Source organism: Amphimedon queenslandica, unplaced genomic scaffold, assembly GCF_000090795.2.
Source record: "Amphimedon queenslandica unplaced genomic scaffold, v1.1 AMPQUscaffold_13507, whole genome shotgun sequence".
Classification (NCBI taxonomy): domain Eukaryota; kingdom Metazoa; phylum Porifera; class Demospongiae; order Haplosclerida; family Niphatidae; genus Amphimedon; species Amphimedon queenslandica.
Genome location: NW_003546257.1, coordinates 426,882 through 450,652, shown reverse-complemented (window position 1 = coordinate 450,652; position 23,771 = coordinate 426,882). Strand labels below are relative to the sequence as shown.

Sequence of the window (23,771 nt, the reverse complement as noted above, 5' to 3'; positions counted from 1 at the left end):
ACAACGAGTTTATAACTAACCACGCCCACCAGACAATAGCCTCGCCCAACCACCTGGTTTTGACTTGGAGATCTTGTGTTGTTCCCTTCTGTACAGTTATGCCTACATCAAAGAATCCCTCTAAAGTTATCGTTCATCCAATAGTCCTCCTCAGTGTGGTGGACCACTACAACAGGTTGAGCAAGATTGGTAACCCTGGGCGGGTAGTAGGCGTATTGCTCGGCTCCTGGAGGAAAGGAGACGCTGTGGACGTCGCCACCAGTTTTGCAGGTGAGCCACTTCGAGCTCTTTAATTATTTCCACGAGAAAATAGGCATCTTGATATTTTTATTTATTTTGCTATATTATTCTAATTAATGCCCCTTTGTTAATTACTGCATCACGTGATCTTTTTAGTTCCATTTGATGAAGACACACGTAATCCTGAAGTATGGTTTCTTGATCACAGTTATCTGGAAAACATGGCCGGGATGTTTCGCAAAGTCAATTGTAAGTGACCACTTTTATTTGTGTCATTTCTAATTAATGCACACCCCAGCTCGTGAGCGTATAGTGGGCTGGTATCACACGGGACCCAAACTGTATCGTAACGACATGAAGATTCACGAACTTATTAAGAAATATTGTCCCAACCCAGTAAGTATTCATCATTTTTAACCCTTGAACCAAAAAAATAAAATGGCTGCCATTTTTATTTAGAATAATAATTATAATTATTTTTATTTTTATTGTTTTTAGGTTTTAGTGATTGTTGATGCTAAACCGCTAGATCAGAAGTTGCCCACTGATGCTTATTATGCCATTGAAGAAATCCATGAGGTACGTGCCACCACTGTCACATGACTTGTGGTTACCATGGTTACTAGGACGGTACCCCAGCTGTGAAAACATTTGAACATGTGGCAAGTGAAATCGGAGCAGAAGAGGCAGAGGAAGTTGGCGTGGAACATTTGTTAAGGTTGGCAAAATATTTTTAAACTCTACATATTGAACTGTAGGGGTTTCCCACAAAGCATGCTAAGTGAGCTAAACAGCATGAGCTTCATGAGCTGACAAGCACTACAATGCAGTACATGGCATTTGGAGCAACTTTTAAAATTCATAAAAAATCCAAACTTGATTGGAATCAGCTCAAACTTGCTACACAGCATAAAAACATGTACATGTATCAGAAAAATTATAAAAATGAAGAATTCTTTCCTTTTCATTTTTGATGAAATTTGGCCAAAATCCCTGTACTATAGTACAGGGACTTTGGCCGGATTTTGGAGTAACTTTAAAAATTCATAAAAAATCCAAACTTGATCGGAATCAGTTCAAACTTGCTACACAACATAAGATCGTGTATATGTATCAGAAAAAAGTTATTAAAATGGAGAATTCTCTTCTCATCATTTTTGGCGAAATTTGGCCAAAGACCCTGTATATTTCAGACTCTGAACTTCATACTCTTCACTTAGGGATATTCAAGATAAGACAGTGGGTACTCTTTCCCAGCGTATCAACACACAGTCGCATGCTCTTGAAGGACTCCAGCGTCACATGGAGCAGATACAAGGCTACCTGGAGAAAGTCCTAGCTGGTCAATTACCACTGAATCACCCAATCCTCTACCAATTGCAGGACATATTTAATTTACTGCCTAATCTTAACTTGGAGGAGTTTACTAGAGCGTTTGCTGTGAAGACTAATGATCAGATGCTCATCATTTACGTTACTAGTATCGTACGCTCCGTGATTGCACTACATAATCTTATTGGTAATAAAGTGAGCAACAGAGAGGCTGAGAAACTGGAGGAGGAAGGAGGCAAGGATGGAAAGAAAGATGAGAAGAAGGGTGACGAGAAGAAGTCTGAGGATAAAAAAGGTTCTGAAGATAAGAAAAGCGAAGATAAGAAGTCTGAAGATAAGAAAGGTTCTGACGACAAGTCAAGTGGAAAGACCGAGAAGAAATCTTAATTTAACTACTTCTCATTTTATTGCAATCATTATTATAAAAATAAAATATTATTTTAAAGTGTAAATCTTAACTTCAGAAGGAGCTTTTTGGTGATATGTTATTGCTTTACTGTTGCTGTGTAGCAAAGTCTGTTGATTCTACTTATAGCTGTGAACAAATTATGTAGTGGATAATACAATCTATTCTCTTGCTAAAAATAAAACTAAAAATTGCACAAAATAATTATAATTTTAAAAATAATCAAGTGAACACTGGAAAGGCAAGTGTAGTGGTTAATATTGGGTTGTGAATTTCTAAAGACTTTTCCGAATAATGAAGTACAAGGTCCAGTAATGAATCATAACAACACGGAATAGCAAACCCATATCGATTACTGTCTTGTACAACTTTTAAGCTCTTGATACCATTGTAACTGAGAGAGGAGAAAAGGGGGTTAAGACATAAAGTAACAAACTTCTCATTCTTTACTCCCTCCATCTCTCTAACATACACTATATCAATTGTATGGGTGTGTAGTCCTCCTTTAGCACTTGGCATTGCCTTTCTTGATGGACGGCATAAAAATGTACCATTTTGTTTACCACGCAAGTGCCTATGAGCACATAACCTAATAAAAGAGAGATGGCCAGAAAAACAAGGATATAGGTAATACAATCCATTATCATTGTAATACACGTATATACCTGTCACATTCTATATACCAGGTCTCTGGCCGGATGTGTGGTAGTGGCACTAGCTAATAACACAAAATACTGGTAATAGCAATAACAAAATAATAGCAATAATAACAACATCTGTCTTTTCTGGAAATTAATATCACAATAGGAATGACGTATATGCATGCATTGTGGCATGATATTATAGTCCATGATTGTGCAACAAAAAAAATGAACTCCCTTTCAATCACTTTGAAATGGAGGGCTATACAACCCAATTAAGAATTAAATAATAAGGAAACAAACTCCTCTCATGCACTATTTTTTTTTCAAGGACTTACTGTTGGTGGAGTAGTCTGTGATATTGAATGCCTGCAGGTATTAGAAAGAGGAATGCATGTATGTAAAAGCAAGAGTATAGATGCATACTTAGGAGGTGGTGGAATTGGAGGTGGTTGAATACTTTGTATTTCAGATGAAGGCCTATGAGTAGTCATGGTTTCAAAACTCATACCCTGAGCACCAATACTATTTTGTTTCAGCTATAATAATAATGGCATCTCTGAGTAGCACAATTCAAGTAGCACAATTCAAGTAGTCATGGTCTTCAGTTTTACATTGCCTTTGATTTTGCTTTTTATGGTGAATTCATTTGGAATCATTTTTGATGAATTACCATGTGCTGTCTTTGGCAAAAAATTTGGAATTAGTTGTAACTCTATATACAACATAAGAATATGATGTATGCCATAGTATCATAATAACACTTTTACTGATCCTGACTAAAAAGGTGAGCACATTGGTGTGATGTACAACACTTTTTGTGCTACACAACTTTAATTTTCATGAATTTCTATCATTCACAATGAGCCTGTTTTGAATTGATCTTATTTTGGGAAATTAAAAAACATTGCATAATTGTAAATTCATAGCCTGCAAAAATACATAGCATTGCTTAAAATATCAACTCCAAACCCATATTAATATAATAACCTCACTTACTTTTGATTCTGCCACTTCACCATATATGAGTCTGATTCAATTGCTTTCTCCCTTAGATCTTTTTGTAGTGAGTCACTAGATCTGAGAGGAAGAGATTAAATCTGTACAATTAAAATAGATGCACCTAGGAGGTAGAGGTGGACGTGGTCCTGGATGATAAATATTCTGTGTCACAAGTGGAGGCTCATAATTATCATTTCTCTCCTCGCTAAATAACAACAACAACAACAACAAAAATAATAATAATAATAATAAAATTTTAATCTCTCAGTCTCTTGGCCCCACAGACCCATCTAAAACATCAATATAATTATTAATGTTCCCTCACTTACTCTTCATCCTGCAACTTTGGAGCACCATAAATTGCTGCATATATACTCTCTGATTCATTGATTGCTTTATCTTTAACACGGTCTGATATCTCTTGGTGACTTAAACCTTCTTGTACTAATTTACTGTGTAGGAGAGAGGAAAGAAAAGGAAAGGAAAAAAGAGACAAGATAAAAAGTATATAAGCATTTATCCTTTTTATTGTCCTATTTCTTTTCTTTTTCATTATTATTTTTTCTTGCCTGGTGTATTGGTCTTTTTCCCACTGTAGTCTCATAAGTTCTGGTCTAAGTACATTCAGGTCCCTATCTAGTGCTCTAAACTTGCTGTTACAGTCTCTCAGCTGCTGTAGTGATGTTTTGTGACTGCTTTCTGCCACTGTGATTTTATGACTTAATAACTTGGCATTCTCCATTACACTAGGAAAGGAAAGAGAATTCAGGTTATTATTTGTCATTATTATACTTCATTCTATCTTTTTGCTCCATTTTTGATGCATCCAGGTTTTGCTTCCTCAAAATTTCATGCTGTTCTGTAAGCAATTCAACCATATTGCTATATCCTTTTACAGCAGTATAAATGGTGTCTACCTCCTGGAAAGAGAGAGAGGAGAAAGAAAGGAGAATCAGAGCAAATTTATTTTACTTTCTTTGTTATTTCTGCTTTTTTTTCTAACTCAAAATACACTTCAATTTTTGAGTCAAACAATTCAGTAACATTTTTTAAGTTCTCCAGCAACTCCTCAACATCATTTTCTTCATCTTCCTCCTTGACACCTTCATCAGATATCTGGAAACAGAGATGGAAAAGAAAGCAATACAGAATCAATAATCAGGAAATACTTATATGAGGCTCATAGAAGTTAAAAGACTACTGAGACAATTAAGGCAACATGCACAATTATGTGCAATTGCACACGTAATTTATGACACATAGTGCAATATCTATGCAAACACAGACTTTAAAACTATATAACTTGCTAAGTTTCTCTAGACCTGAATCAAGGATTATATTGAACCTCTAATTCAGCCAAATACCATTCTCTTACACTAACTTTAGCAAATCTTGATACTGGATGAACCAGCTTCACATCAAGTTTTCGATTATATTGAGATAGAGAAACTTCCCTACATAATAAATAATAATAGCTTTGTTGCACACTGCATGTAGTGAATATACTACAGTAGGAGCTAAAGGAGCTATAATGCTCCGTGATAGGAGCTGCTATAAAGAAATCAAGTGAGGCTAAGAGAGATAGTGGTAAGGTAATAACAATTTGCCATTGGCAATTTTATATCATATTTGCAATTTCGTCATTGAGTACAGACTATAAATAGTAGTAGACTTAGCTATTTTTTGCATACCACCAACAATTTTTCACATGCATAATTACAAATACCAGTATTATTACATAATAATCTAAACCTGTAATGATCAATAAGATCAGGTACACTCCTGTATTGTATTAGACCCGAGAATCCATACATTCCATTTGAGTTTATAATACGGACTAGCTTATTCTGTTCTCCTGTCTTAACTGTCAGTGTATAGGCACCTCCTTCAGAGTCACGTACAAGGAATGAGCCTTCAAGGGCATCTTTTAATTTAGCACGAACTTCCTCTCTGTAAAAGAGGCAGCAAAATCATGTACGTTGACAACATAATAAATTAATTAAATAATTACCTTGATATATTTTGCCAATACCAGCCACATTCTGACAACTGTACAGGAGAAGTAGGAGTGGCTGGAGAAGGTGCATCAGTTTCCTTAAGTGAGGTAGGAACAATCTCTGTACTTCCCGAGGTACTTCCCTTACTAACTCTTACAGGAATGGGAGGAGCACCTCCCACACTACTACTTCTAGGAATAGTTGCATCTTTACCTATGAATAAAAAGTATGCACTGTATTTATCAATAATCTCTTCAGCTATATACCAGGTCTCGCAGGAATGGGAGGAGGAGCATCACCTACACTATAACTTCTAGGAATAGGAAGAGGGTGATTTGCATCTTTGCCTATGAATAAAAATATTCACTGCTATTCATCAATTAATCTCTTTGAGCTATACCAGGTCTCACAGGAATGGGAGGAGGATCACCTGTATCTTTACTTATAGCTGTAATATATGCACTGCTACTTTTCCATCTCTCATGAGCTTTCACAGGAATAGGAGGAGGGCCATTTGCATCTTGAACTATAGCCTGCTTGAGAGCTGCTAAGAAAGTACTGTATAACTTTAATTTCAGTTTAGCAATTGTGGGTAAAGCTGTACAAGCTAGGCAATGCCCTGAAAGCTGATAAGTGATTAACTTGTATTTTGCATTATAGCTGATGTGTTAGTTAATGAATAATTATGTGGCATCATAGATATGCGCATTATTACTCACTTAAAGTTTCATCTTGGTCAGTGTATACTTTGTCCATGTCTTCAATAATCATAGTGTTTCCAATTTTCAGCCAGGTCACTCCCATATCTTTGAGATATGCTATTTTCCTCTTTGCCAGAACTATTAGTGCTCCTATTGCTCGTTCAGGAGCACACATTGTAACAATAATTGATCCTTCTTTAACTTCAAGAAGATGAATCAAATCTCCAAGGTCAGAAAAAACCTCTTTAATAATTTCAAGAAACTCAACAACAGTTGGTGCTGGTGGTCGTGGCCATTGTTTAAACTTAAGAACAATGTTCTTTGCATGAGCTAAATTCTGACGAAGCAGTTCATTTTCTCTTTGCAGCTCGCTGGCAAGTGTGGAGCTACTCAATAGCTTACGATAATTTTCTTCCTCTGCTTCATATTCTTTTATAACTTTAAATCCATCAGCAAGCTCAAAATATTCTGCAATTCGTACTAGCACCTCATAATTGAAGAGAGAGCAAAACTTGCTACGAATTACAAAAAATACTTCGTTAAAATCTTGTGCTTTTTTAAACTCATCTTTGCACTCCTCACGATAAAGGATAACATATTGCTTCAGATCTTCAATGCTGATATTTGCCTCTTCAACTACTTTCTGAAAGTTAAACACTAATCCTGCTAACTTTGAACGCATGCGATCATAGTCTCTTTGTACACTTCGTCCATCAGCAATGATAATCTCTAAATAATATATTTTAGCATAATAAAGTTGTAGGTGGCTAGAAAATAACATTTACCTTTCTGTTGGTCGTTTGCACTTTCTGATTCCTTTGATTCTAATTATAATATATAATAGTTATTGTGCATTCATATTTCAAGTTCTGTTCCAGTGTTTAGTACTTACCCTTAGTTTTGAAGGCTTTTTTCATTTCCTTGGAAACAGCAGTCAGTAGTGGAGGATAATCCTCTAGTGTAGTAAGGAGTTTGTGAAAATTGCTGGGCTCAATGGCAACAGCATGGTATAAATCATTTATAAGCTCATAGCTCTGTGCAAGTGGTATGGTGACGGGAGCATTAACCTTTTGAAGTGTTGAATGAGAAATGAGACCTGCTGAAAATAGTTTCATTGACAACTCTCTGGGCTCAGTGATTGCAGTTTGAAGTCTGCTGGCATATTTTTTCAAAACTTGTAGCTCTTTAGTAGTAGGAATAAAGCATTCTTCTACCATTGCAAAGTTTATGGGCGTGCCTGGCTATTAATTAATTAAGACCACGCCTAATTTTATTCATGTTAATTCACAATGCGCATGCGTGGTAGAATCTCTGAACACGTTGCTGTAGAAAATGGTGAATCTAATCTTTTCTTTATTTTTTCATTCATATTAATTTGTCTTTCTGATAGGTTTTTACAAGGTTCGTGGAAGTAGGTCGTGTAGCCATTATCACAGATGGTCCTGATACTGGGAAACTGTGTGTTATTATTGATGTAGTTGATCAGAAAAAGGTAATATAATGATGATTACTGTTATTGTATTGTAGTGCCTCAGTTTGGTGAATTTCTAAGTTAGTTTAAATCAATCAATTTAGAATTTGTATCTGAAGTTAGGAATATTTTACAAAAAAGCATGGATTTTAGTCTCGTGGGTGGACTCGTGTTAAAGGTTGGCCCACGACTCCGCAAGACTAGCATTTTTAGAAATTGGCCCATTTTAAAAAATGGTCATTCAAAAATTTTATGTCGGAATTCCTTAAACTTTCTGCACAGCATAAGTACGTCAATATGTATCAGAAAATGTAATAAAAATTGGGGGTGATTTCGGGGCAATTTAAAAAAACCATGGGCTATAGTACAGGGATTTTTCACAAATTGGCTCATTTCTTTAAATGGCCATAACTTAAATTTTTGTTGGAATCAGCTCAAACTTTCTACATAGCATAACAACATCAAAAACTGTTAGGATGTTTCGGGTTCATGACTATAATCTGCTCAAGCTTCAACAAACATACTTTTGTCTCTTTGTACACATCCTGTCATTAATACTGATTAGACTCCAAACATTTCATTAATGTATTGCATCATTCCTTATAGCAAGTATGATATTACATCATGTCTTTTACAACTTGTAAAGAATACTTTGCATACTATATGATCTTGTCTTGTTGTTACATAGCCTCTTTTTCCCAACCTTTTTGTATAAGCTAAAGTTAGCAAGTTCTCTTAACACTTTCTCCTGTTTTTCTTACCAGGCATTGATAGATGGTCCAGCTCATGGCGTGAAGAGACAAGCCCTCCAATTCAACAGGATGTCACTCCTGGACTATACGATTAAAATACCCAGATCAGCTCGGGAGAAAACAGTCAAGAAAGGTTTGCTTCGTTTTTTGTAATTATTACTTTTTCTTTGTTCTTTTTTTAAAAGCCTGGGCAGCAGCTGAGATTGATAAGCAGTGGGCGGAGTCATCAAGGTACAAGAAAACTGAGCTACGCAAGAGAAGAGCTGCCCTGACCGACTTCCAGAGGTTCAAAGTGAAACTCCTTAAGAGAGAGGTACAATGGAACTGTTTCTTTGAAAAAGCATGTGGTATTATCTGTTTCTTTTTCTGTTTACAGAGACAGCGGATCATAAGAGGAAAAGAAAAGCTTATTCAAAAGGGGAAATAAACTTTAATATTATTATTATGGTCTCTCTTTTCAAGATATTAAAATTATTTCAGCAGCCTTTGAAGTGGGAACATAAAAGATGTGCCGATTCATTATAAGCCACACCTATGAGGCACGCCTATAATGAGCAAAGTCACTCTGAGGTGACCTTGTTAGTCTGTGACTCGGTTACGGTTAGTTCTGGTGGCAGAGCATGGCTGATAAAGAGACTGCCCTCCCGCTGGACTCTTCTGAAGTACCCAAACACATTCTCATCTCGCCCAGTCCCTCAGAAAGATCCCTGGCCGCTCCTGAGAACAGTAATGATGAATCACCTCACCTGTTTCCCGGTCCACTCTGGCCTTTAGATGATATAGACTGTACGGGCTCCCTAGCAGCCAATACACCTACTGATGCCTCTCCTAGAGGAGACGCGGGAGAAGAGGCTAGACGTTTCTCCATATCATCCTGCTGCCGGGCTCCTTGCTGCAGCAGTTGCTTACGTTGTGGGAGATTCACAGCACCGATTGTTCTCTTCTGTCTTATTTCTGTTGCCTTTGTGGCATTAGGCCGAGGCTATCTTACCCAGTTACTCTCTTGGCTGGAGAACTTACCTCTCAGCATAAGCTTGATAGTATTCATACTTCTATTTACCCTCATCTCCTTCCCATTCGGTTTTGGCTACATAATCCTTAACACAACTGCTGGTTATTTGTACGGATTAGTTAGAGGACAGGCAATCATCACTGTCTCTGTCGCTATCGGCTTCACGGTCGCTTTTCTACTCTGCAGGAGCTGTCTCCGTGATTGGTCCTCTCAATATCTCTCTAATCCTACTTTGCTAGCATTGATGCGCGTGGTGGAGGGCCCTCATGGTCTCAAAGTTATCATTCTCACTCGATTCACTCCTGTTCCCTTTGGTCTTCAAAACTCGCTATTTGCTGTAAGTTAATGTTCCATCATGTATGCATGTCTGGCTTGTTTATTCACCTGTGAATAAGTATGATGCATTCATTAACTGCATAGCTCAGGCTATTATTGACCTTTTTTCACTCAATAAACAGTGTAGTAGTAGAAGTAATGACCCTATTCCTCCATTGATTCCTTTTGGTGTATTATGTCAGACATCATAATGGTGTCATATGATCTAGGCTTAGGTGGTGTTAATCACCAGAGGGTCAATTTTGGTGGGTGGTTTTCTCAATAGGGCCAGTTTTGAATTGCCTTTTATTAATGATAATAATGTATCCTTCTCTCCTTTTTCTCCAGATGACCAAAGTAAAGTTTTCAAAGGTTTTCATAGGCTCCGTAATAGGACTCTTTCCAACTCAACTCCTCAACACTTACATGGGTAGTACAGTTAGAAATATGAAAGAGATTTTAGCAGATCGAGCCGATGGCTATATCATTTTGATATTACAGATAGTAGTTACAGTCGTTTTATCATTATATGTTGTGCACAAGGCAAAACAAGAATTGACCAAGATAACAAAAACTCATGACCTTGAATCTGGCCTGCCAGAAGATAGATAGTAACTTAGTTCCTCTTATTATTTATTATTATTATTTCTAATTATTATACTATTACCGTCATTGTTTTCAAATTACTATCTGTAATGAATAGATAGCAATTCTAAAAACATATCTAATATGATTATTTATTGTCATAACATAATAATATAAGTATCATGTTACCTGTTTCTTTATTTTTACTACTATAGTCAATATCAAATTGAATATCATCAGTTAAAGGGAGGTTATGACAAATAAAAAATAAATCTTTCCGTTATATCGTCCAGAAATTAGCTAGTGATCATTTTCGTCTTCTCTTCCCAAGTACTTTCATATCCTTGAATCTAAGAGTAAAATAAAATAATTGCTAACAAGGTAATTGGTACAATATTTACACATAATACTATCAGCATATCTTGGTATATGATTGATTCCAAGTTCACCTTTTTGCAACCTCAAGAGCTTTAACTGAAACCTCTCTCTCATCTTCCTCCATTAGCTCACCATCACTCTCATCTCCACATTTTCTTCTGTATTCAACCATAAGACGCTAATAAAGGAAATGCAGTGGCTGACATCAAGCATGCAGCTATAATAACACAATACCAGATGATTTTTGTAGCATGTGTACCAAGGCAAAGGCTGTAGTACATGACTTACAGTACAATGGCTTGTGTGGGTAGATACTGATTGTAGTGATAACAGATGTGACAAAAAAGGTTAATGGCAGTAGTGATAAGAGATAGTAATACAAATTGGGTAGCCTTTCTTGTCACTCAGCAAAGCGTGAATAAGTAGGATAAGTTGTAATGACATTTGAGCTGCTTATGTCAATATATCCTCTACTACAGCATGTCAAGCTCAGTTCTACCAGCTCTGTGGTTCTACTCTACAATAGTCACATGCTAGCAAGAGTAGATGCTAATCAATACAACAGCCCATGAGTTAATCAATTTACACTCTGTACATATAAGGACATAATTACGTACACACCATGATTGCATTAATTTACCTCAACATCTTTATTATAAGAATTGAATGAGAATCGTCCAAGCTCGTTAAGTTCTTCAAATTTGACATAGGAAGTGTCTACGGTATGAATCTTTGGTGGAGCGGAGGGTTTCTTAGGAGGATCCTTTACGACCCACTTATCAGTTAATGGTCCACCAGAATCAAAGTCTATCTGATCTGTGGAGTGTCTCTTCATGAACTATAAGGAGGAGGAGGAGGAGGAGCAAAGGGAGGAGAAATGGAGTTAGGGATTAAAGCTAGTACATATTCAGCAGTAATTGAATTAAAAATATTTGTTTATGTAAATTATGCACTGTCAGTTGACTCGCCTTCATTTCAGCTACTGCTCTCGATAAATCATGCTTCTCTGGATTTGCCATGTCAAATGTGTACACGTGTTCATGAATTATTCATGAGCTCGTTAAGTCATGAATAAGAAATTAGATCTAATGAATATTAATGAATTTCTTCTGACCAATCACATTCTCCAAATGCCGAATGGTGCTTAACGACAGCGGGGCAACGGGTCGTAGCTAATAGCAACCAGTTTCCATGGATCTCCGCGCGTTGACGTGTTCAAAAGTAACTGACACACCTCACAAATCTCACCACATTTCATTGCTGGTGTCTCTGCCTCCTTGCCTCCTGTTTTCGTCTTTGCTCTTCACTTTTGCTTATTTATTTCTCTCAAAGCAAAATGCGTGAGATAGTTCACCTTCAAGCCGGCCAATGCGGCAACCAAATTGGTGCAAAAGTAAGGATTGAGTGAAACTCAGGCCCGCCATTATTATTTTCTTGCCTCATTAGTTTTGGGAGGTCATCTCAGATGAGCACGGTATCGACCCAACTGGTACCTATCATGGTGACTCCGACCTCCAGCTCGAGAGGATCAACGTTTACTATAACGAGGCCACTGGTGGAAAATACGTCCCAAGGGCCGTCCTTGTGGATCTTGAGCCAGGAACCATGGACTCCGTCCGCTCTGGACCTTTTGGACAAATCTTCCGACCTGATAATTTCGTTTTTGGTGAGTCTCTTCATGCTTTTTAGAATTTTAAATTTTTATATAATTTTTAATAGGTCAAAGTGGAGCTGGTAACAACTGGGCCAAAGGTCACTACACCGAAGGCGCTGAACTAGTCGACTCCGTTCTAGATGTTGTTAGGAAAGAGGCTGAGAGTTGCGATTGCCTCCAAGGGTTCCAACTCACCCACTCTCTTGGCGGTGGCACTGGCTCTGGAATGGGTACTCTTCTTATCTCCAAGATCCGTGAGGAGTATCCCGATAGAATCATGAATACATTTAGCGTCGTTCCATCTCCCAAAGTATCCGATACTGTGGTTGAGCCCTACAACGCTACACTCTCTGTACATCAACTGGTTGAGAACACCGATGAAACCTTCTGTATCGACAATGAAGCTCTGTATGATATCTGTTTCCGTACCCTTAAGCTCACTACTCCAACTTATGGCGACTTGAATCATCTTGTTTCTGCTACAATGAGTGGCGTTACCACTTGCCTCCGTTTCCCTGGTCAGCTTAACGCTGATCTCCGTAAACTTGCCGTTAACATGGTGCCCTTCCCACGTCTTCACTTCTTCATGCCTGGTTTTGCTCCACTCACCAGCCGTGGCTCCCAGCAATACCGTGCTCTCACTGTTCCTGAACTTACCCAGCAAATGTTTGACGCTAAGAACATGATGGCTGCCTGTGACCCACGTCACGGACGCTACCTCACCGTTGCCGCCATGTTCCGTGGTCGCATGTCCATGAAGGAAGTTGATGAGCAAATGCTCAACGTCCAGAACAAGAACAGCTCTTACTTTGTTGAGTGGATCCCCAACAACGTCAAGACTGCCGTTTGTGACATACCTCCCCGCGGACTCAAGATGTCTGCCACTTTCATTGGAAACAGCACAGCCATCCAGGAGCTGTTCAAGCGTATCAGCGAGCAGTTCACTGCTATGTTCCGTCGTAAGGCTTTCTTGCATTGGTACACTGGAGAGGGTATGGATGAGATGGAGTTCACTGAGGTGAGCAGACTGGGATTGTTTGTAACAAATAGATTTGTTATACTCCATTAGTTAAGCATTAGTCTAACAGTGTGGGCATTAGTACTTATGTTATGGCCTTAGCATCATTCATTAGTCCGACTGTTTTTATTTGATTACCGTTTGTGTATTTTTGTGTAGCTTCGGTTGCACTTGTTGATAATCTCTTCCTCTCTCTCTCTCTCCATAGGCTGAGTCCAACATGAATGATCTTGTTTCAGAGTACCAGCAATACCAGGAAGCCACTGCTGATGATGAGGCAGAGTTTGATGAGGAGGAGGAAGAGGAGGCTGCCTAAGCTGACCCTTTGCTGTTAACACCCTCTACTATTAAAATAACTTGTCCATATGTTATCTCTGATCTTGTCTTAGTAGCTCTTACTTATCATTATTACAAGATTTTAAAAACACAAAAATTAGATTTAGTACTGTTATGATTATTTTGAAGTTAACTTATTTTGAAACCAATAACAGTGAAATAGGAATGGCGTTTGTTGTTTTGTTAGTGTATACCCCAAGCCTCTTCAAAAGCAGAGCATATCTTTGTACAGGTGAGGGCAGCAGATAATGGATACTCACTAATAGCAATCTCCTGATCAGTATAGTCAACAGAAACCTGTAATGAAAATACAAATCTAATAATGGCCTTCATTTAATCTAAAAGTGTGGCTATGACCACTACCTTTCCATGAGCCATAGCCCCAACCACAAACACCACAGGGCCATCTCGAGCAAACTGCCCCACTCTCAGACACTGCTCAGCATTGAAAGAAGTACCTATCCTCCTACAACCTGTTGGCAAGTGATCGGTGATGGGATTCTTGATAACCTTTCATACAAAAAAAATAATCCATTATTTTCATTATTCCTGCTCTACCTTCATTAGTTTCATGGGTCCATCTGCAGCGTGTATACTCAATTTGTGTAGCAGCTGAACTGGAGGGAATAAACAAGTGGAAGAACAACAGGTGTCTCAACATACACTGCCCAGCACTAATCACTATAATTAGACTCACTCTCTCACACGTAGCTAATCCCAAATCACCATCTCTTACCCATTAGGCCACAAAATCTATCAAATGTCCGGGGTACTCTCGTTTGAGGATGTACCTCAATTAAGACGTTTCTCTCCGTGTGAATGTATATTTGTAGCATACCAGCTCTATTGAGAGGGCTGTCAAGCAGCATCATCAAACACTATTTAATAAAGGTGAGGTTATTGATGGAAAGAGGAAGAGAAAGAGGATGATATCATTGTGGTATGATACTGTTTCTGTGTGTGGTTATCAGTTCACAGCACCTGGTGAGTAATGTCTGGCCTTGCTGCTTCACGACCATATTTGGCTATCTGGGACTTGTGTTTGTCAGAATTCAGCAACTCAAAGTTCTTTCCAATCTACCGAAAACACTAACATAAAAACAGTAAAACACAGTTCAATATATTCCCATTAGATAGTCAGCATGGACACACTAATAACAAGCATACCCACACATGTACATGCATCAACTTTTTCTGATTAATCCCATAAGGAGAGCTAGAGTGTACATTAGCATTATGCATTACACAAAGGAGCAGTATGACAAGTGACAAATAAAGGAATTAGAGGCACTCGGTGCCAAACACAACAATTTGCTAATGAATATTACCCAATACACACAATGTGGCGACATTTGCTAAAATGCAATCAAAATAGCAGCTAATTGTGATTTATATTTGGCACCTTGTTTGACATCATTATTACGTCATAGAGTCTGAAATTACATTCAAAGCATTTTTATGAAGAATCAGTCAAACAGGGTTTCCCTTTAGGATTTTGGCATAGTGCTACTTTTCCTGATACATGTTCTGATCAAGATTGGATTTTTAATGAATTTTTAAAGTTGCTCCAAATGCCATGTACTGTATTGTAGTGCTTGTCAGCTCATGAAGTTTAGCTCACTTAGCATGCTTCTTGGAAACCCTGCGATCAGACATGTTACTATGTTAAAATGCTTTTGACTATTTGTAAAATTCTGTTCTTGAGACGAAATGGTAGAACAGCAAAGAATTTTGTTGGACAATTGAGCAAAATGATCAGAAAATGTCCGATGCCCGACTGTTATTTTACGCTTTGAATCATACTTTAATAGTTTCCAAGTTTGCTCTCTCTAGGACTAGTACTAGTCTTTTCTGTGAGTCCTTCTCTTTTAATGTCTTTGGAATCTTTTTTGGTCGGCCATCTTCTTCATCTTCATCATAATTGTTCTGTACTCTTTTTGTTGCCATTGCTTTACACGTGGTAGGCCGTGAACACTATGTTAACGGGTTAAAATTAAGGTAGCCACGCCTACTGTCATGGCGGGAGTTGGAGAGATTGGTGTGCATTCTTTTATGGAGACTATTGAAGAGGAGAGAGTTCATTTTCATGTTTTGAGACTAAAGGACAGTTTTATTTTGTGGATTGGGACAGAGCTGAATATGAAATCACTCTCAGTTGCAATGAAAAGCAGAACAGTGAGTGAAAATAAAGCGGGACAGAAATGCAATTTTACCTCGAATTTTGCACAAAATATTTAATGTTCCACACTACTACAGAGTGATGAAGTAATCTCAAGTCAGTTATTAGGACCAACTAATGACATTGCTTCAACGGCAATGGCACAAAGGCTGGGTAGGTTTGTAATCATGATTATTTTTAGTTTTAAATTTTTATAAACATTTAGCAAGGAAGACTGGTTGTCAGTGTTTTGTTAGTGTATCACTGACTAATCAGACATTAATACAAGGAGCAGAAGCAGCTCTACTTGCTGAACTAGAGTCAAATCAATCATTGTTCTATATATCGTGACAAAAACTGTGTTGCTTTGTCATTTGATCAATTTCAAAATTAAAACTGTCATAATATTAATGTACAGTAGAATGATGACTTCCAATTGCTTAATTGTTGCATTTTCATCAATAATAATAATAATAATAATAATACAGTAGAATCATATCCAGTTTTAGTACATAATTGATAAAGAGTATTCTACCATAGTAATGATAATAATAATAATAATTAAACTAGTTGTCTAATGGTGCTTGTGCTTGAATACGCTATGATTTATTCAGCTTGTCCAATCACTCCTGCATAAAAGAGAGAACAATGGAATTAATGACACAGTAGTAGGAGCCAGGTGTATGTGAACAGAGAAGTAACAATGGTGTCTTTTAGAATACACTTTTAAAGTGTCTTCATTCAGCAAGATGAAGAGTTCATTTTAATACATTTTCTGATGCTCTATGCTTAAATTTATCTTAAATTTATGCATTTTCTACTAGCAATTAAAGTGACAAAGACTGGTGTTAGATTTTAATGGCTTACTTGTTTCGCCTGTTGGTTTACCCTTGTCCCACCTCACAGCTTTCATTCCACTCTCTTCAGCTTTTAGTGCCTGCTGCTGTACCTCAGGCTTTAATGCTCTCCGGAGCAGCCTGGCGCAGAGACTTGAATACTGAATATAACTAGAAAAACAAAATGGCTGACTTTCAATGCTGTCATTAAAAAAATTGAAATGTTAAGAACACAAGCTACAATATGCAAAAGTACGTTAATGTATGATGCTTTAGAGGAGACTGGATAGCTTACTTCATGCCTGCTAGTCTCCAGTAAGAAGTCATTCTGCTTTTGAGTCAATCAAAAGGGGGAACGCTATGGCTGTCCAAACAATGGGCGTGGCTAATTACAATGGGCGTTCCTAATCTTTCCGTATACTATTACTTCCGGAAATCTTGCATAATAATTAATAAAAAAATAATTCTTTCTATTTTTTATTATAAAAAGTAAAACAATAATAATAAAAATAATTATTCAGATTGTCATTGGACCAGGACCAACTCTTGTGTGTATAATGTACTGCAGTGAGCCTGGCTTCCATGGTAATAACCCAATACCATTAATAGTAGTCTGCATATGAAAAACAGAATCAAAATTACATTAAAAAATAAATAAATTTTCAAATACTTTTGAGGGAGTAGGAGGTACAGCTTGACCTGCAGACACTCCTCTAATGTAACTAATAAAAGAAAATTACTATTGTAGATATTATATTATTATGATACTTTTCTGCTCCGGGGTTAGGAGGAAGGTAATGCTGTACCAGACCCAGTATCTCCCCAATATTCCCCCCGGGGGTAAAAAGAACTGCATTGGGTCCTGCATCAAAAGTATAAGCAAGTCTTGGTGAGGAGTAAAGTAAGTTGTATGCAGTGACTAGCTGTACAATGTACTTGGATGCATCATTCATGTACATAATAGGAGGATATGAGTCAAGACACACTGCATGAAACTGATTACTGTCCTAAAAAATAAATATAAGAAATGACAGATTTAAAATTGCTATTGACGCTAAATTTACACCTCAAATTGCAGTCAAATTTAATTACAAAGTACATGTAGTAGCTATACTTTCATTGTTAGTGTCGCAAATGTTGAAAAATCCTTTTCTTTTATTGCTTGCTTCATCTCATCCATTCTAGCAGGGACTACATTATTAGCTCTAAACTAACGAAAGGAAGAAGGTTGCAGCATTAAATGATGCATTTTTCTTTACATTAATAAGTGAACTGGTTTCAACTGAAGTCCTCATTCCGCTAGTACTGCTAACGGTCTTCTTTTGCTCACTGACCACTAGTATAAGTACTTGTAAATCAGGCCAATGCATATCAGGACATACCTATAAATAGAAATGAAATAATTATAAGAAAAAAATTGTTTTTCTTATAATAAAAATGCTAATAAGTCAAAGGATTCTTATCAGAATCATCTCAAACATTTTGCATAGCATAAGGACATCAACATGTATAAAAAAATCTAATAAAAATTAGGAGTGATTTTGGAGCCATTTTTTCTAAAAAAAACCATGGGCTATAGTACAGTGATTTTTTCAAAAATTGGCTCGTTTTTTTTAATGGCCGTAACTCGAAAAATTAATGTCGGAATTGACTCAAACTTTCTACACAGCATAAGTACATCAATATGTATCAGAAAATGTAATAAAAATTGGGGGTGATTTCGGAGCCATTTTTTCAGAAAAACCATGGGCTATAGTACAGTGATTTTTTCAAAAAGTGGCCTGTTTTTTTAAATGGCCGTAACTCAAAAAATTTAAGTCGGAATTGGCTCAAACTTTCTACACAGCATAAGTACATTAATATGTATCAGAAAATGTAATAAAAATTGGGGGTGATTTCGGAGCCATTTTTTCGGAAAAACCATGGGCTATAGTACAGTGATTTTTTCAAAAAGTGGCCTGTTTTTTTAAATGGCCGTAACTCAAAAAATTTAAGTTGGAATTGGCTCAAACTTTCTACACAGCATAAGGACATCAACATGTATCAAAAAATGTAATAAAAATTTAGGGTAATTTCGGAGCCATTTTTTGAAAAAAACCATGGGCTATAGTACAGTGATTTTTTCAAAAATTTGCCCATTTTTTAAAAATGACCGTAACTCGAAAAATTTAAGTCGGAATTGACTCAAACTTTTTACACAGCATAAGGACCTCAATATGTATCAAAAAATGTAATAAAAATTTAGGGTAATTTCGGAGCCATTTTTTGGAAAAAACCATGGGCTATAGTACAGTGATTTTTTCAAAAATTGGCCCATTTTTTTTAAATGGCCGTAACTTGAAAAATTTAAGTCGGAATTGACTCAAACTTACTACACAGCATAAGGACATCAATAGGTATCAGAAAATGTAATAAAAATGGGGGGTGATTTCGGAGCCATTTTTTGCAAAAACCATGGGCTATAGTACAGTGATTCTTTCAAAAAATTGGTCCATTTTTTTAAATGGCCGTAACTCAAAAAATTCAAGTCAGAATCAGCTCAAACTTTTACACAGCATAAGAGCATCAATATGTAGCAGAATATGTAATAAAAATGGAGGGTGATTTTTTAGAGCCATATTTTTGGGAAAAAACCATGGGCTATAGTACAGGGATTTTCCTGTTTCTTACTTGTTCAGCAATGCTATCCTCTCCATCTTCCCTCTCTCCTTTCTCCCATGACACAAAGCCTCCATACACACTCCTACAGGCACTTCCAGATCCTTGCCTTGCTATTACTGATATATCAACATCTTTTAAACCATAAACTTGTGACAAACAATATACTATAAAGATGTTAAAAATATATAATTCGCTGCTCCTCCTCCTCTCTCTCTCAAGATTACCTAAACAAGCATACCCAGCTGCAGATGATGCTAAACCAGCTGCAGTAGGAAAATTATTTTCGGAGCGTATTTGAACGTGTCCCTCTAAATAGGAAGGATCAATTGAGCAAGTTTTTGTAGCTAATCTTCTAACTGAAAAATATTTATAATCTGCTTAATCAGAAAAGTCGTTACTTTCTCTCAAACATCTTTGAATCCTTGGATTAGAAATGTCTTCTTCTCTTGATAAAAAAATGCAAAGTTAATCTCTTTTATTCCTCCTCTCTCTCATTACTTGTCATTAAGCCACATCTGGTCTTCATCAAAAGAGGAGCTTAATGTTATCATAGTCTTAGCCCTGAGCTAATAATAATAATAATAATAATAATAATAATAATAATAATAATAATAATAATAATAATAATAATAATAATATATTATTATTATTATAATTATTGTCAAAATGCTATATTACTTCATTTTGATGCAATGTGACTGATAGAGATGAGTTTATTGGTAAAATTAATTCCTCATTCCTTTTTCCCCCTAAAACAAGACATACCATGCAGCTACATAAGTGTGGGCTCCATTGAATAATGATTTCTCTTACAGTATTTTATGACTGCAATATTAACTGGGGCTGTACAAGTAAAACTTCTATCCTTCAACTCTATTCCAGCCATTAAAACACAGGGATGCCAGGAATATCAGGCCATTGACTGGAAGATCAAATATCAGACCATCCAGCCACACCCTTTCCTTTAAGGAGGAAAACCCAACCCATTTGTAGGTGTGCGAATCATTGAATGATATGAGGGAACAAACTGAAGGTAAAGCCACACTGAATACTTTAGTCCTTTTATTACTAGTAATGATTGTAGATCTGATAGCTTTTGAGAAGAGACTCACAGAATGTGTCGGCTATATGGAGAACAAGTCCACTAAATGGAGAGGTATGGGTGTACATAATTCCTATTAATTCGTAGGCACTCTCCTCATTATGTTGTATAATTTTTATTTCCCAGTTATAATGGTTTTTTCAGTTATCTTTGTTCTGTTCTCGGTGTGGAAAGCATGGAGAGATGAAACAAGATATGTAAGTTGCATATTCCTTAACTCAGTAAAAAATAAATACATAACACCAAGAGTGTTCTTATCGTGTCATTTCAGGATACTGTTGTTGATTATTTTTGGGCACACAAAGCATTGTCAGTGAGCATAGCTATTCTCTTTCTCCTCTGTCTGTTTGGTGGGTTCCAGAAAAGCAGAGGAGCTAAAGTGTAAGCCATCCATTACAATATAGTTCAATATATATTTTATCAATGTCTAATTTTGCAGGGTAACCCAAAGATGTAGGAATGTATTAAGAAACTATAACATGTCGTGTGATGAGGTAAGAAGGAACTTGGAAAATGAAGATAATTGTTTCCTATGATTCCAGCAAGGGAAGCTAATATTGAAAAGACCAACAAGATGACCTAAGAATTGAAGCAATTAATGCAATGAAGCACACATTCAAAATGACACTTAATAAGAGAAAGAATCATCACTCTATTTTTTGTATTTTATAATTATTACAAAGAACATTATATAATTAATGACAAGTATTTTCAACTCAATCATACAACACTTACAAAGCAGCTTCAATTGTGCCGATTATACAATGATTGTATCATAAAAGAAAAGGAAGCAAGGTTTATCAAGGCCCATTGTCTTTATTTATAATGTGTGCATGGATTAACATAACAAGTGAATGAATGAAAGGTAGACCTTCTTCAGTATTACATTATACTTTACAAGAAAGGGTCAAAAATGTCAGAAAAAAGATAAAGTTGCAAAAAATCCACAAAAGACCTTCATTTTAATTTACCAGCTCTCGGTCGAGGGACGTCCCCCAAGAAAACTGCTGGAGAAACGATTACCATAAGGAGGACGGGCCTGCATGGGGTCCCCCTGTGGACGCTGTCTTGGAGAGGTGGGACGATTAAAGTCCCTTCTAGCAGTAGCAGCCATTCCTGCAGCAGAGAGGGGAAGAGGAGCAGCAGAAGATCTAGTGTAATCATCATATTCTTTTCTTTGCTGAGGAGACCGTCTTCCATAATGATCCACTGGATAGGAAGAAGAGAGAGAGGCAGATTGTGGAAGTCTGTGATTGCCTGCATAATAAGCATTGGGGTCATCCGGACCATCGTATAACGTGCTCATTTCTTGTTTCAATTCTCTCTCAAGAGCAAGTATTCTTTGCAGGCGTCTCTCTCTGTCAGACAGGTTAACATCGGAGTGAGTAGGTAAAGGATAATCCCCTCCACCTCCTCCTCCTCTTAGGGGATAGCTTGATCTGTGAGAGGGAGGAGGAGGGAGGGAAGGAGGGGGAGACGAGGACTGAAGAGGAGGGAGCCTTTTGACTGGGCAAAGAAAAGAGTGTTAAGAAAAAGAAGATAATGATAAAGTGGATAAAGATGTACAACATGCAGCATAAAATGAAGAGAAACAATCAACTTACCCAGCAATAAATTAAGAAAAGTATACTAAAAACACATGAATGAGCATGAAAATGAACACTAAGGCAATCTTTTATTAAAAAGGTGGTGATACTAAAGATCAAGGTATTGGTATAATAAGCAAGAAAGATAAAAAGGGCAGACTATAAAGGATAAAGAAAGGATAGGAACCTTCCAATAATCTTAGAGAAGACTATTATTAAGCATAAGGACAGGATCCTTCCAGCCTAATTTAGGACAAAGAGGTACTTTTAAGATTGATGGACTATTAGTCAAGAAATAAAGGCTCTTAGAAGAAAACAAGTGTGAATGCATTTTATTTAAATATTTACATCTTGCTCCTGCTTTTAAAGCTGCAGAAGAAAACTCCACATCTAATGAGAAGAGAGAGAGAGAGAGAGAATATCACATAATAAAAAGATAAAAGACTCACTAATCTTGCAGCCATTCAATGTTGCCCCATTCTCATAATTAACAGCTCTGTTGGCACTCCTCTCACTGTCCATTTGTATAAAACTGTAGCCAGAGTGTATAGAAACAGCAACCACATCGCCATGTTTGCAAAACACTGATATGAGGTCATTCCTTGAGACAGCTCTGGCGTCCACGTTTCCTACGAAAAGACGAGCTTTTCGCATGTGATCCTCCGATCTCTGGGTGTTGTTACTGACGCCATCAATCTTCCAGTCACGCCCCGAGAAATGTGGACTCCTTTCAAGGGAATTGATTTAATCAAGCGATAGATTATTTTAAAATATTGGTAATTATTTAATAATCCTTCGACATCATGCATCAACTTTAATTTTCGAAAATTGGACCAAAATCCCTGTACTATAGTACAGGGATTTTGTCCAAATTTCGCCAAAAATAAAAAAGAGAGAATTTCCCATTTTTTACAACTTTTCCTGATATATATACATGTTCTTATGTTGTGTAGCAAGTTTAAGCTGATTCTGATCAAAATTGGAGTTTTTATGAATTTTTAAAAGCTGCTCCAAAATCGAGCCAAAGTCCCTGTACTATAGTACAGGGTCTTGGGTCAAATTTCGCCAAAAATGAAAAGAAGAGGATTCTCCATTTTTATAATTTTTCCTGATACATATACATGTTCCTATATTGTGTAGCAAGTTTGAGCTGATTCTGACCAAGTTTGGATTTTTTTATGAATTTTTAAAGTTGCTCAAAAGCCACATGCTGTGTAATGCTTGGCTGTTTAGCTCACATAGTATGCTTTGTGAGAAACCCTGCCTGTTTAACTGACAATATGGATTAGCTTATGATATCCCCGTATCATGTAAAGCTCCCCTTTACAATAAAGCAGATTCCCATTCCCTCCCACACAATTTTATTGGCTCATTAAAATAACTTGATAAAAGCAAGTCTCTTCTAACCTTGATCTCCCTCTCCTCCCTCCCCCTCTGTCCTCTCCTCCTCTTCCATATCTTGAGTTCCTCTTGTTATTTGGAGAAGGAGGAGACCTGCTCATGATGGCCACAGGAAAGAAACACGAGTTCTCTTAAAATGGCGCCAAAGAGGGAGGGGCTATGTGTGTGGGCGTTAATTAAAGTAGGA

The 23,771-nt window shown here is 37.0% G+C and overlaps 11 protein-coding genes across 11 annotated transcripts; 6 read left to right on the top strand and 5 right to left on the bottom strand.

The window, feature by feature from the left end:
* The first annotated feature begins 19 nt into the window (after positions 1 to 19).
* Positions 20 to 2,041, top strand: LOC100642044 (26S proteasome non-ATPase regulatory subunit 7-like). Its single transcript, XM_003383749.2, has 6 exons — positions 20 to 270; positions 397 to 489; positions 539 to 636; positions 739 to 819; positions 867 to 958; positions 1,461 to 2,041. The coding sequence occupies exons 1-6, from the start codon at positions 99 to 101 to the stop codon at positions 1,957 to 1,959; spliced, it is 1,035 nt and encodes a 344-aa protein (XP_003383797.1). The 5' UTR covers positions 20 to 98; the 3' UTR covers positions 1,960 to 2,041.
* Positions 2,042 to 2,123: 82 nt separating this feature from the next.
* LOC100639472 (uncharacterized) lies at positions 2,124 to 7,536 on the bottom strand. The gene is made up of 19 exons (XM_020008697.1): positions 7,212 to 7,536; positions 7,105 to 7,143; positions 6,338 to 7,048; positions 6,019 to 6,225; positions 5,885 to 5,965; positions 5,633 to 5,831; positions 5,374 to 5,571; positions 5,003 to 5,075; positions 4,594 to 4,737; positions 4,414 to 4,541; positions 4,191 to 4,367; positions 3,951 to 4,073; positions 3,743 to 3,826; positions 3,619 to 3,699; positions 3,046 to 3,099; positions 2,958 to 2,988; positions 2,644 to 2,696; positions 2,451 to 2,567; positions 2,124 to 2,372 (listed from the first exon to the last, which is right to left on the bottom strand). The coding sequence occupies exons 1-19, from the start codon at positions 7,534 to 7,536 to the stop codon at positions 2,201 to 2,203; spliced, it is 2,997 nt and encodes a 998-aa protein (XP_019864256.1). The 3' UTR covers positions 2,124 to 2,200.
* Positions 7,537 to 7,604: 68 nt separating this feature from the next.
* Positions 7,605 to 9,024, top strand: LOC100641918 (60S ribosomal protein L14-like). Its single transcript, XM_003383748.3, has 5 exons — positions 7,605 to 7,654; positions 7,710 to 7,811; positions 8,555 to 8,675; positions 8,728 to 8,855; positions 8,919 to 9,024. Exons 1-5 carry the CDS (start codon positions 7,652 to 7,654, stop codon positions 8,967 to 8,969), a joined length of 405 nt encoding a protein of 134 aa, XP_003383796.1. The 5' UTR covers positions 7,605 to 7,651; the 3' UTR covers positions 8,970 to 9,024.
* A 64-nt stretch (positions 9,025 to 9,088) lies between these two features.
* LOC100641665 (transmembrane protein 64-like) lies at positions 9,089 to 10,685 on the top strand. The gene is made up of 2 exons (XM_003383746.3): positions 9,089 to 9,891; positions 10,218 to 10,685. Exons 1-2 carry the CDS (start codon positions 9,163 to 9,165, stop codon positions 10,479 to 10,481), a joined length of 993 nt encoding a protein of 330 aa, XP_003383794.1. The 5' UTR covers positions 9,089 to 9,162; the 3' UTR covers positions 10,482 to 10,685.
* LOC100641791 (uncharacterized) lies at positions 10,561 to 11,901 on the bottom strand. The gene is made up of 4 exons (XM_020008757.1): positions 11,801 to 11,901; positions 11,473 to 11,670; positions 10,904 to 11,010; positions 10,561 to 10,804 (listed from the first exon to the last, which is right to left on the bottom strand). The coding sequence occupies exons 1-4, from the start codon at positions 11,849 to 11,851 to the stop codon at positions 10,762 to 10,764; spliced, it is 399 nt and encodes a 132-aa protein (XP_019864316.1). The 5' UTR covers positions 11,852 to 11,901; the 3' UTR covers positions 10,561 to 10,761.
* A 149-nt stretch (positions 11,902 to 12,050) lies between these two features.
* LOC100641538 (tubulin beta-4B chain) lies at positions 12,051 to 13,989 on the top strand. The gene is made up of 4 exons (XM_003383745.3): positions 12,051 to 12,225; positions 12,279 to 12,498; positions 12,552 to 13,504; positions 13,713 to 13,989. Exons 1-4 carry the CDS (start codon positions 12,169 to 12,171, stop codon positions 13,818 to 13,820), a joined length of 1,338 nt encoding a protein of 445 aa, XP_003383793.1. The 5' UTR covers positions 12,051 to 12,168; the 3' UTR covers positions 13,821 to 13,989.
* LOC100639345 (ribosomal RNA small subunit methyltransferase NEP1-like) lies at positions 13,871 to 15,803 on the bottom strand. Its single transcript, XM_003383812.3, has 6 exons — positions 15,644 to 15,803; positions 14,822 to 14,917; positions 14,577 to 14,718; positions 14,399 to 14,457; positions 14,204 to 14,350; positions 13,871 to 14,137 (listed from the first exon to the last, which is right to left on the bottom strand). Exons 1-6 carry the CDS (start codon positions 15,785 to 15,787, stop codon positions 14,024 to 14,026), a joined length of 702 nt encoding a protein of 233 aa, XP_003383860.1. The 5' UTR covers positions 15,788 to 15,803; the 3' UTR covers positions 13,871 to 14,023.
* A 36-nt stretch (positions 15,804 to 15,839) lies between these two features.
* On the top strand, positions 15,840 to 16,527 carry LOC105316563 (proteasome assembly chaperone 4-like). The gene is made up of 3 exons (XM_011411551.2): positions 15,840 to 16,015; positions 16,097 to 16,172; positions 16,225 to 16,527. Exons 1-3 carry the CDS (start codon positions 15,857 to 15,859, stop codon positions 16,347 to 16,349), a joined length of 360 nt encoding a protein of 119 aa, XP_011409853.1. The 5' UTR covers positions 15,840 to 15,856; the 3' UTR covers positions 16,350 to 16,527.
* Positions 16,528 to 17,314: 787 nt separating this feature from the next.
* On the bottom strand, positions 17,315 to 20,420 carry LOC100639218 (diphosphomevalonate decarboxylase-like). Its single transcript, XM_003383811.2, has 11 exons — positions 20,309 to 20,420; positions 20,174 to 20,244; positions 19,994 to 20,061; positions 19,894 to 19,940; positions 19,720 to 19,851; positions 19,505 to 19,659; positions 18,094 to 18,216; positions 17,949 to 18,044; positions 17,603 to 17,841; positions 17,505 to 17,556; positions 17,315 to 17,447 (listed from the first exon to the last, which is right to left on the bottom strand). The coding sequence occupies exons 1-11, from the start codon at positions 20,379 to 20,381 to the stop codon at positions 17,352 to 17,354; spliced, it is 1,152 nt and encodes a 383-aa protein (XP_003383859.1). The 5' UTR covers positions 20,382 to 20,420; the 3' UTR covers positions 17,315 to 17,351.
* A 41-nt stretch (positions 20,421 to 20,461) lies between these two features.
* Positions 20,462 to 21,322, top strand: LOC100641285 (nuclear envelope phosphatase-regulatory subunit 1-like). Its single transcript, XM_020008756.1, has 6 exons — positions 20,462 to 20,528; positions 20,580 to 20,651; positions 20,724 to 20,794; positions 20,869 to 20,978; positions 21,037 to 21,091; positions 21,140 to 21,322. The coding sequence occupies exons 1-6, from the start codon at positions 20,510 to 20,512 to the stop codon at positions 21,173 to 21,175; spliced, it is 363 nt and encodes a 120-aa protein (XP_019864315.1). The 5' UTR covers positions 20,462 to 20,509; the 3' UTR covers positions 21,176 to 21,322.
* Positions 21,323 to 21,452: 130 nt separating this feature from the next.
* On the bottom strand, positions 21,453 to 23,769 carry LOC100641158 (heterogeneous nuclear ribonucleoprotein C-like). Its single transcript, XM_003383742.3, has 4 exons — positions 23,591 to 23,769; positions 22,633 to 22,910; positions 22,532 to 22,573; positions 21,453 to 22,103 (listed from the first exon to the last, which is right to left on the bottom strand). Exons 1-4 carry the CDS (start codon positions 23,683 to 23,685, stop codon positions 21,565 to 21,567), a joined length of 954 nt encoding a protein of 317 aa, XP_003383790.2. The 5' UTR covers positions 23,686 to 23,769; the 3' UTR covers positions 21,453 to 21,564.
* Between the last annotated feature and the right edge of the window lie 2 nt (positions 23,770 to 23,771).

Excerpts from the sequence above, each read along its gene's own strand:
- LOC100642044 (XM_003383749.2), top strand. The coding sequence starts at position 99 with ATGCCTACATCAAAGAATCCCTCTAAAGTTATCGTTCATCCAATAGTC. Across the intron at positions 490-538 it reads GATGTTTCGCAAAGTCAATT|CTCGTGAGCGTATAGTGGGC; the intron begins GTAAGTGACCAC and ends TGCACACCCCAG. Across the intron at positions 637-738 it reads AGAAATATTGTCCCAACCCA|GTTTTAGTGATTGTTGATGC; the intron begins GTAAGTATTCAT and ends TATTGTTTTTAG.
- LOC100639472 (XM_020008697.1), bottom strand. The coding sequence starts at position 7,536 with ATGGTAGAAGAATGCTTTATTCCTACTACTAAAGAGCTACAAGTTTTG. Across the intron at positions 5,572-5,632 it reads TATTGGCAAAATATATCAAG|AGAGGAAGTTCGTGCTAAAT; the intron begins GTAATTATTTAA and ends CCTCTTTTACAG. Across the intron at positions 4,368-4,413 it reads GAGCAAAAAGATAGAATGAA|TGTAATGGAGAATGCCAAGT; the intron begins GTATAATAATGA and ends TTCCTTTCCTAG.
- LOC100641918 (XM_003383748.3), top strand. Across the intron at positions 7,812-8,554 it reads ATGTAGTTGATCAGAAAAAG|GCATTGATAGATGGTCCAGC; the intron begins GTAATATAATGA and ends TTTTCTTACCAG. Across the intron at positions 8,856-8,918 it reads TGAAACTCCTTAAGAGAGAG|AGACAGCGGATCATAAGAGG; the intron begins GTACAATGGAAC and ends TTCTGTTTACAG.
- LOC100641665 (XM_003383746.3), top strand. The coding sequence starts at position 9,163 with ATGGCTGATAAAGAGACTGCCCTCCCGCTGGACTCTTCTGAAGTACCC. Across the intron at positions 9,892-10,217 it reads TTCAAAACTCGCTATTTGCT|ATGACCAAAGTAAAGTTTTC; the intron begins GTAAGTTAATGT and ends CTTTTTCTCCAG.
- LOC100641791 (XM_020008757.1), bottom strand. The coding sequence starts at position 11,851 with ATGGCAAATCCAGAGAAGCATGATTTATCGAGAGCAGTAGCTGAAATG. Across the intron at positions 11,011-11,472 it reads CTTATAATAAAGATGTTGAG|CGTCTTATGGTTGAATACAG; the intron begins GTAAATTAATGC and ends TTCCTTTATTAG. Across the intron at positions 10,805-10,903 it reads GCTCTTGAGGTTGCAAAAAG|ATTCAAGGATATGAAAGTAC; the intron begins GTGAACTTGGAA and ends TTTTACTCTTAG.
- LOC100641538 (XM_003383745.3), top strand. The coding sequence starts at position 12,169 with ATGCGTGAGATAGTTCACCTTCAAGCCGGCCAATGCGGCAACCAAATT. Across the intron at positions 12,226-12,278 it reads GCAACCAAATTGGTGCAAAA|TTTTGGGAGGTCATCTCAGA; the intron begins GTAAGGATTGAG and ends TTGCCTCATTAG. Across the intron at positions 12,499-12,551 it reads ACCTGATAATTTCGTTTTTG|GTCAAAGTGGAGCTGGTAAC; the intron begins GTGAGTCTCTTC and ends AATTTTTAATAG.
- LOC100639345 (XM_003383812.3), bottom strand. The coding sequence starts at position 15,787 with ATGGCAACAAAAAGAGTACAGAACAATTATGATGAAGATGAAGAAGAT. Across the intron at positions 14,918-15,643 it reads CAAACTTGGAAACTATTAAA|ATTGGAAAGAACTTTGAGTT; the intron begins GTATGATTCAAA and ends TGTTTTCGGTAG. Across the intron at positions 14,458-14,576 it reads TAGATTTTGTGGCCTAATGG|TTCAGCTGCTACACAAATTG; the intron begins GTAAGAGATGGT and ends TATTCCCTCCAG.
- LOC105316563 (XM_011411551.2), top strand. The coding sequence starts at position 15,857 with ATGGCGGGAGTTGGAGAGATTGGTGTGCATTCTTTTATGGAGACTATT. Across the intron at positions 16,016-16,096 it reads TTGCAATGAAAAGCAGAACA|AGTGATGAAGTAATCTCAAG; the intron begins GTGAGTGAAAAT and ends ACACTACTACAG. Across the intron at positions 16,173-16,224 it reads GGCAATGGCACAAAGGCTGG|CAAGGAAGACTGGTTGTCAG; the intron begins GTAGGTTTGTAA and ends ATAAACATTTAG.
- LOC100639218 (XM_003383811.2), bottom strand. The coding sequence starts at position 20,381 with ATGGCTGGAATAGAGTTGAAGGATAGAAGTTTTACTTGTACAGCCCCA. Across the intron at positions 19,941-19,993 it reads CAGATGTGGCTTAATGACAA|AGAAGAAGACATTTCTAATC; the intron begins GTAATGAGAGAG and ends TTTTTTATCAAG. Across the intron at positions 17,842-17,948 it reads TTGCGACACTAACAATGAAA|GACAGTAATCAGTTTCATGC; the intron begins GTATAGCTACTA and ends TTTATTTTTTAG.
- LOC100641285 (XM_020008756.1), top strand. Across the intron at positions 20,652-20,723 it reads CAAGTCCACTAAATGGAGAG|TTATAATGGTTTTTTCAGTT; the intron begins GTATGGGTGTAC and ends TTTATTTCCCAG. Across the intron at positions 20,979-21,036 it reads AAAAGCAGAGGAGCTAAAGT|GGTAACCCAAAGATGTAGGA; the intron begins GTAAGCCATCCA and ends CTAATTTTGCAG.
- LOC100641158 (XM_003383742.3), bottom strand. The coding sequence starts at position 23,685 with ATGAGCAGGTCTCCTCCTTCTCCAAATAACAAGAGGAACTCAAGATAT. Across the intron at positions 22,911-23,590 it reads GGGAGGAGAGGGAGATCAAG|GAGTCCACATTTCTCGGGGC; the intron begins GTTAGAAGAGAC and ends TTCCCTTGAAAG. Across the intron at positions 22,104-22,531 it reads TTTAAAAGCAGGAGCAAGAT|TCAAAAGGCTCCCTCCTCTT; the intron begins GTAAATATTTAA and ends TTCTTTGCCCAG.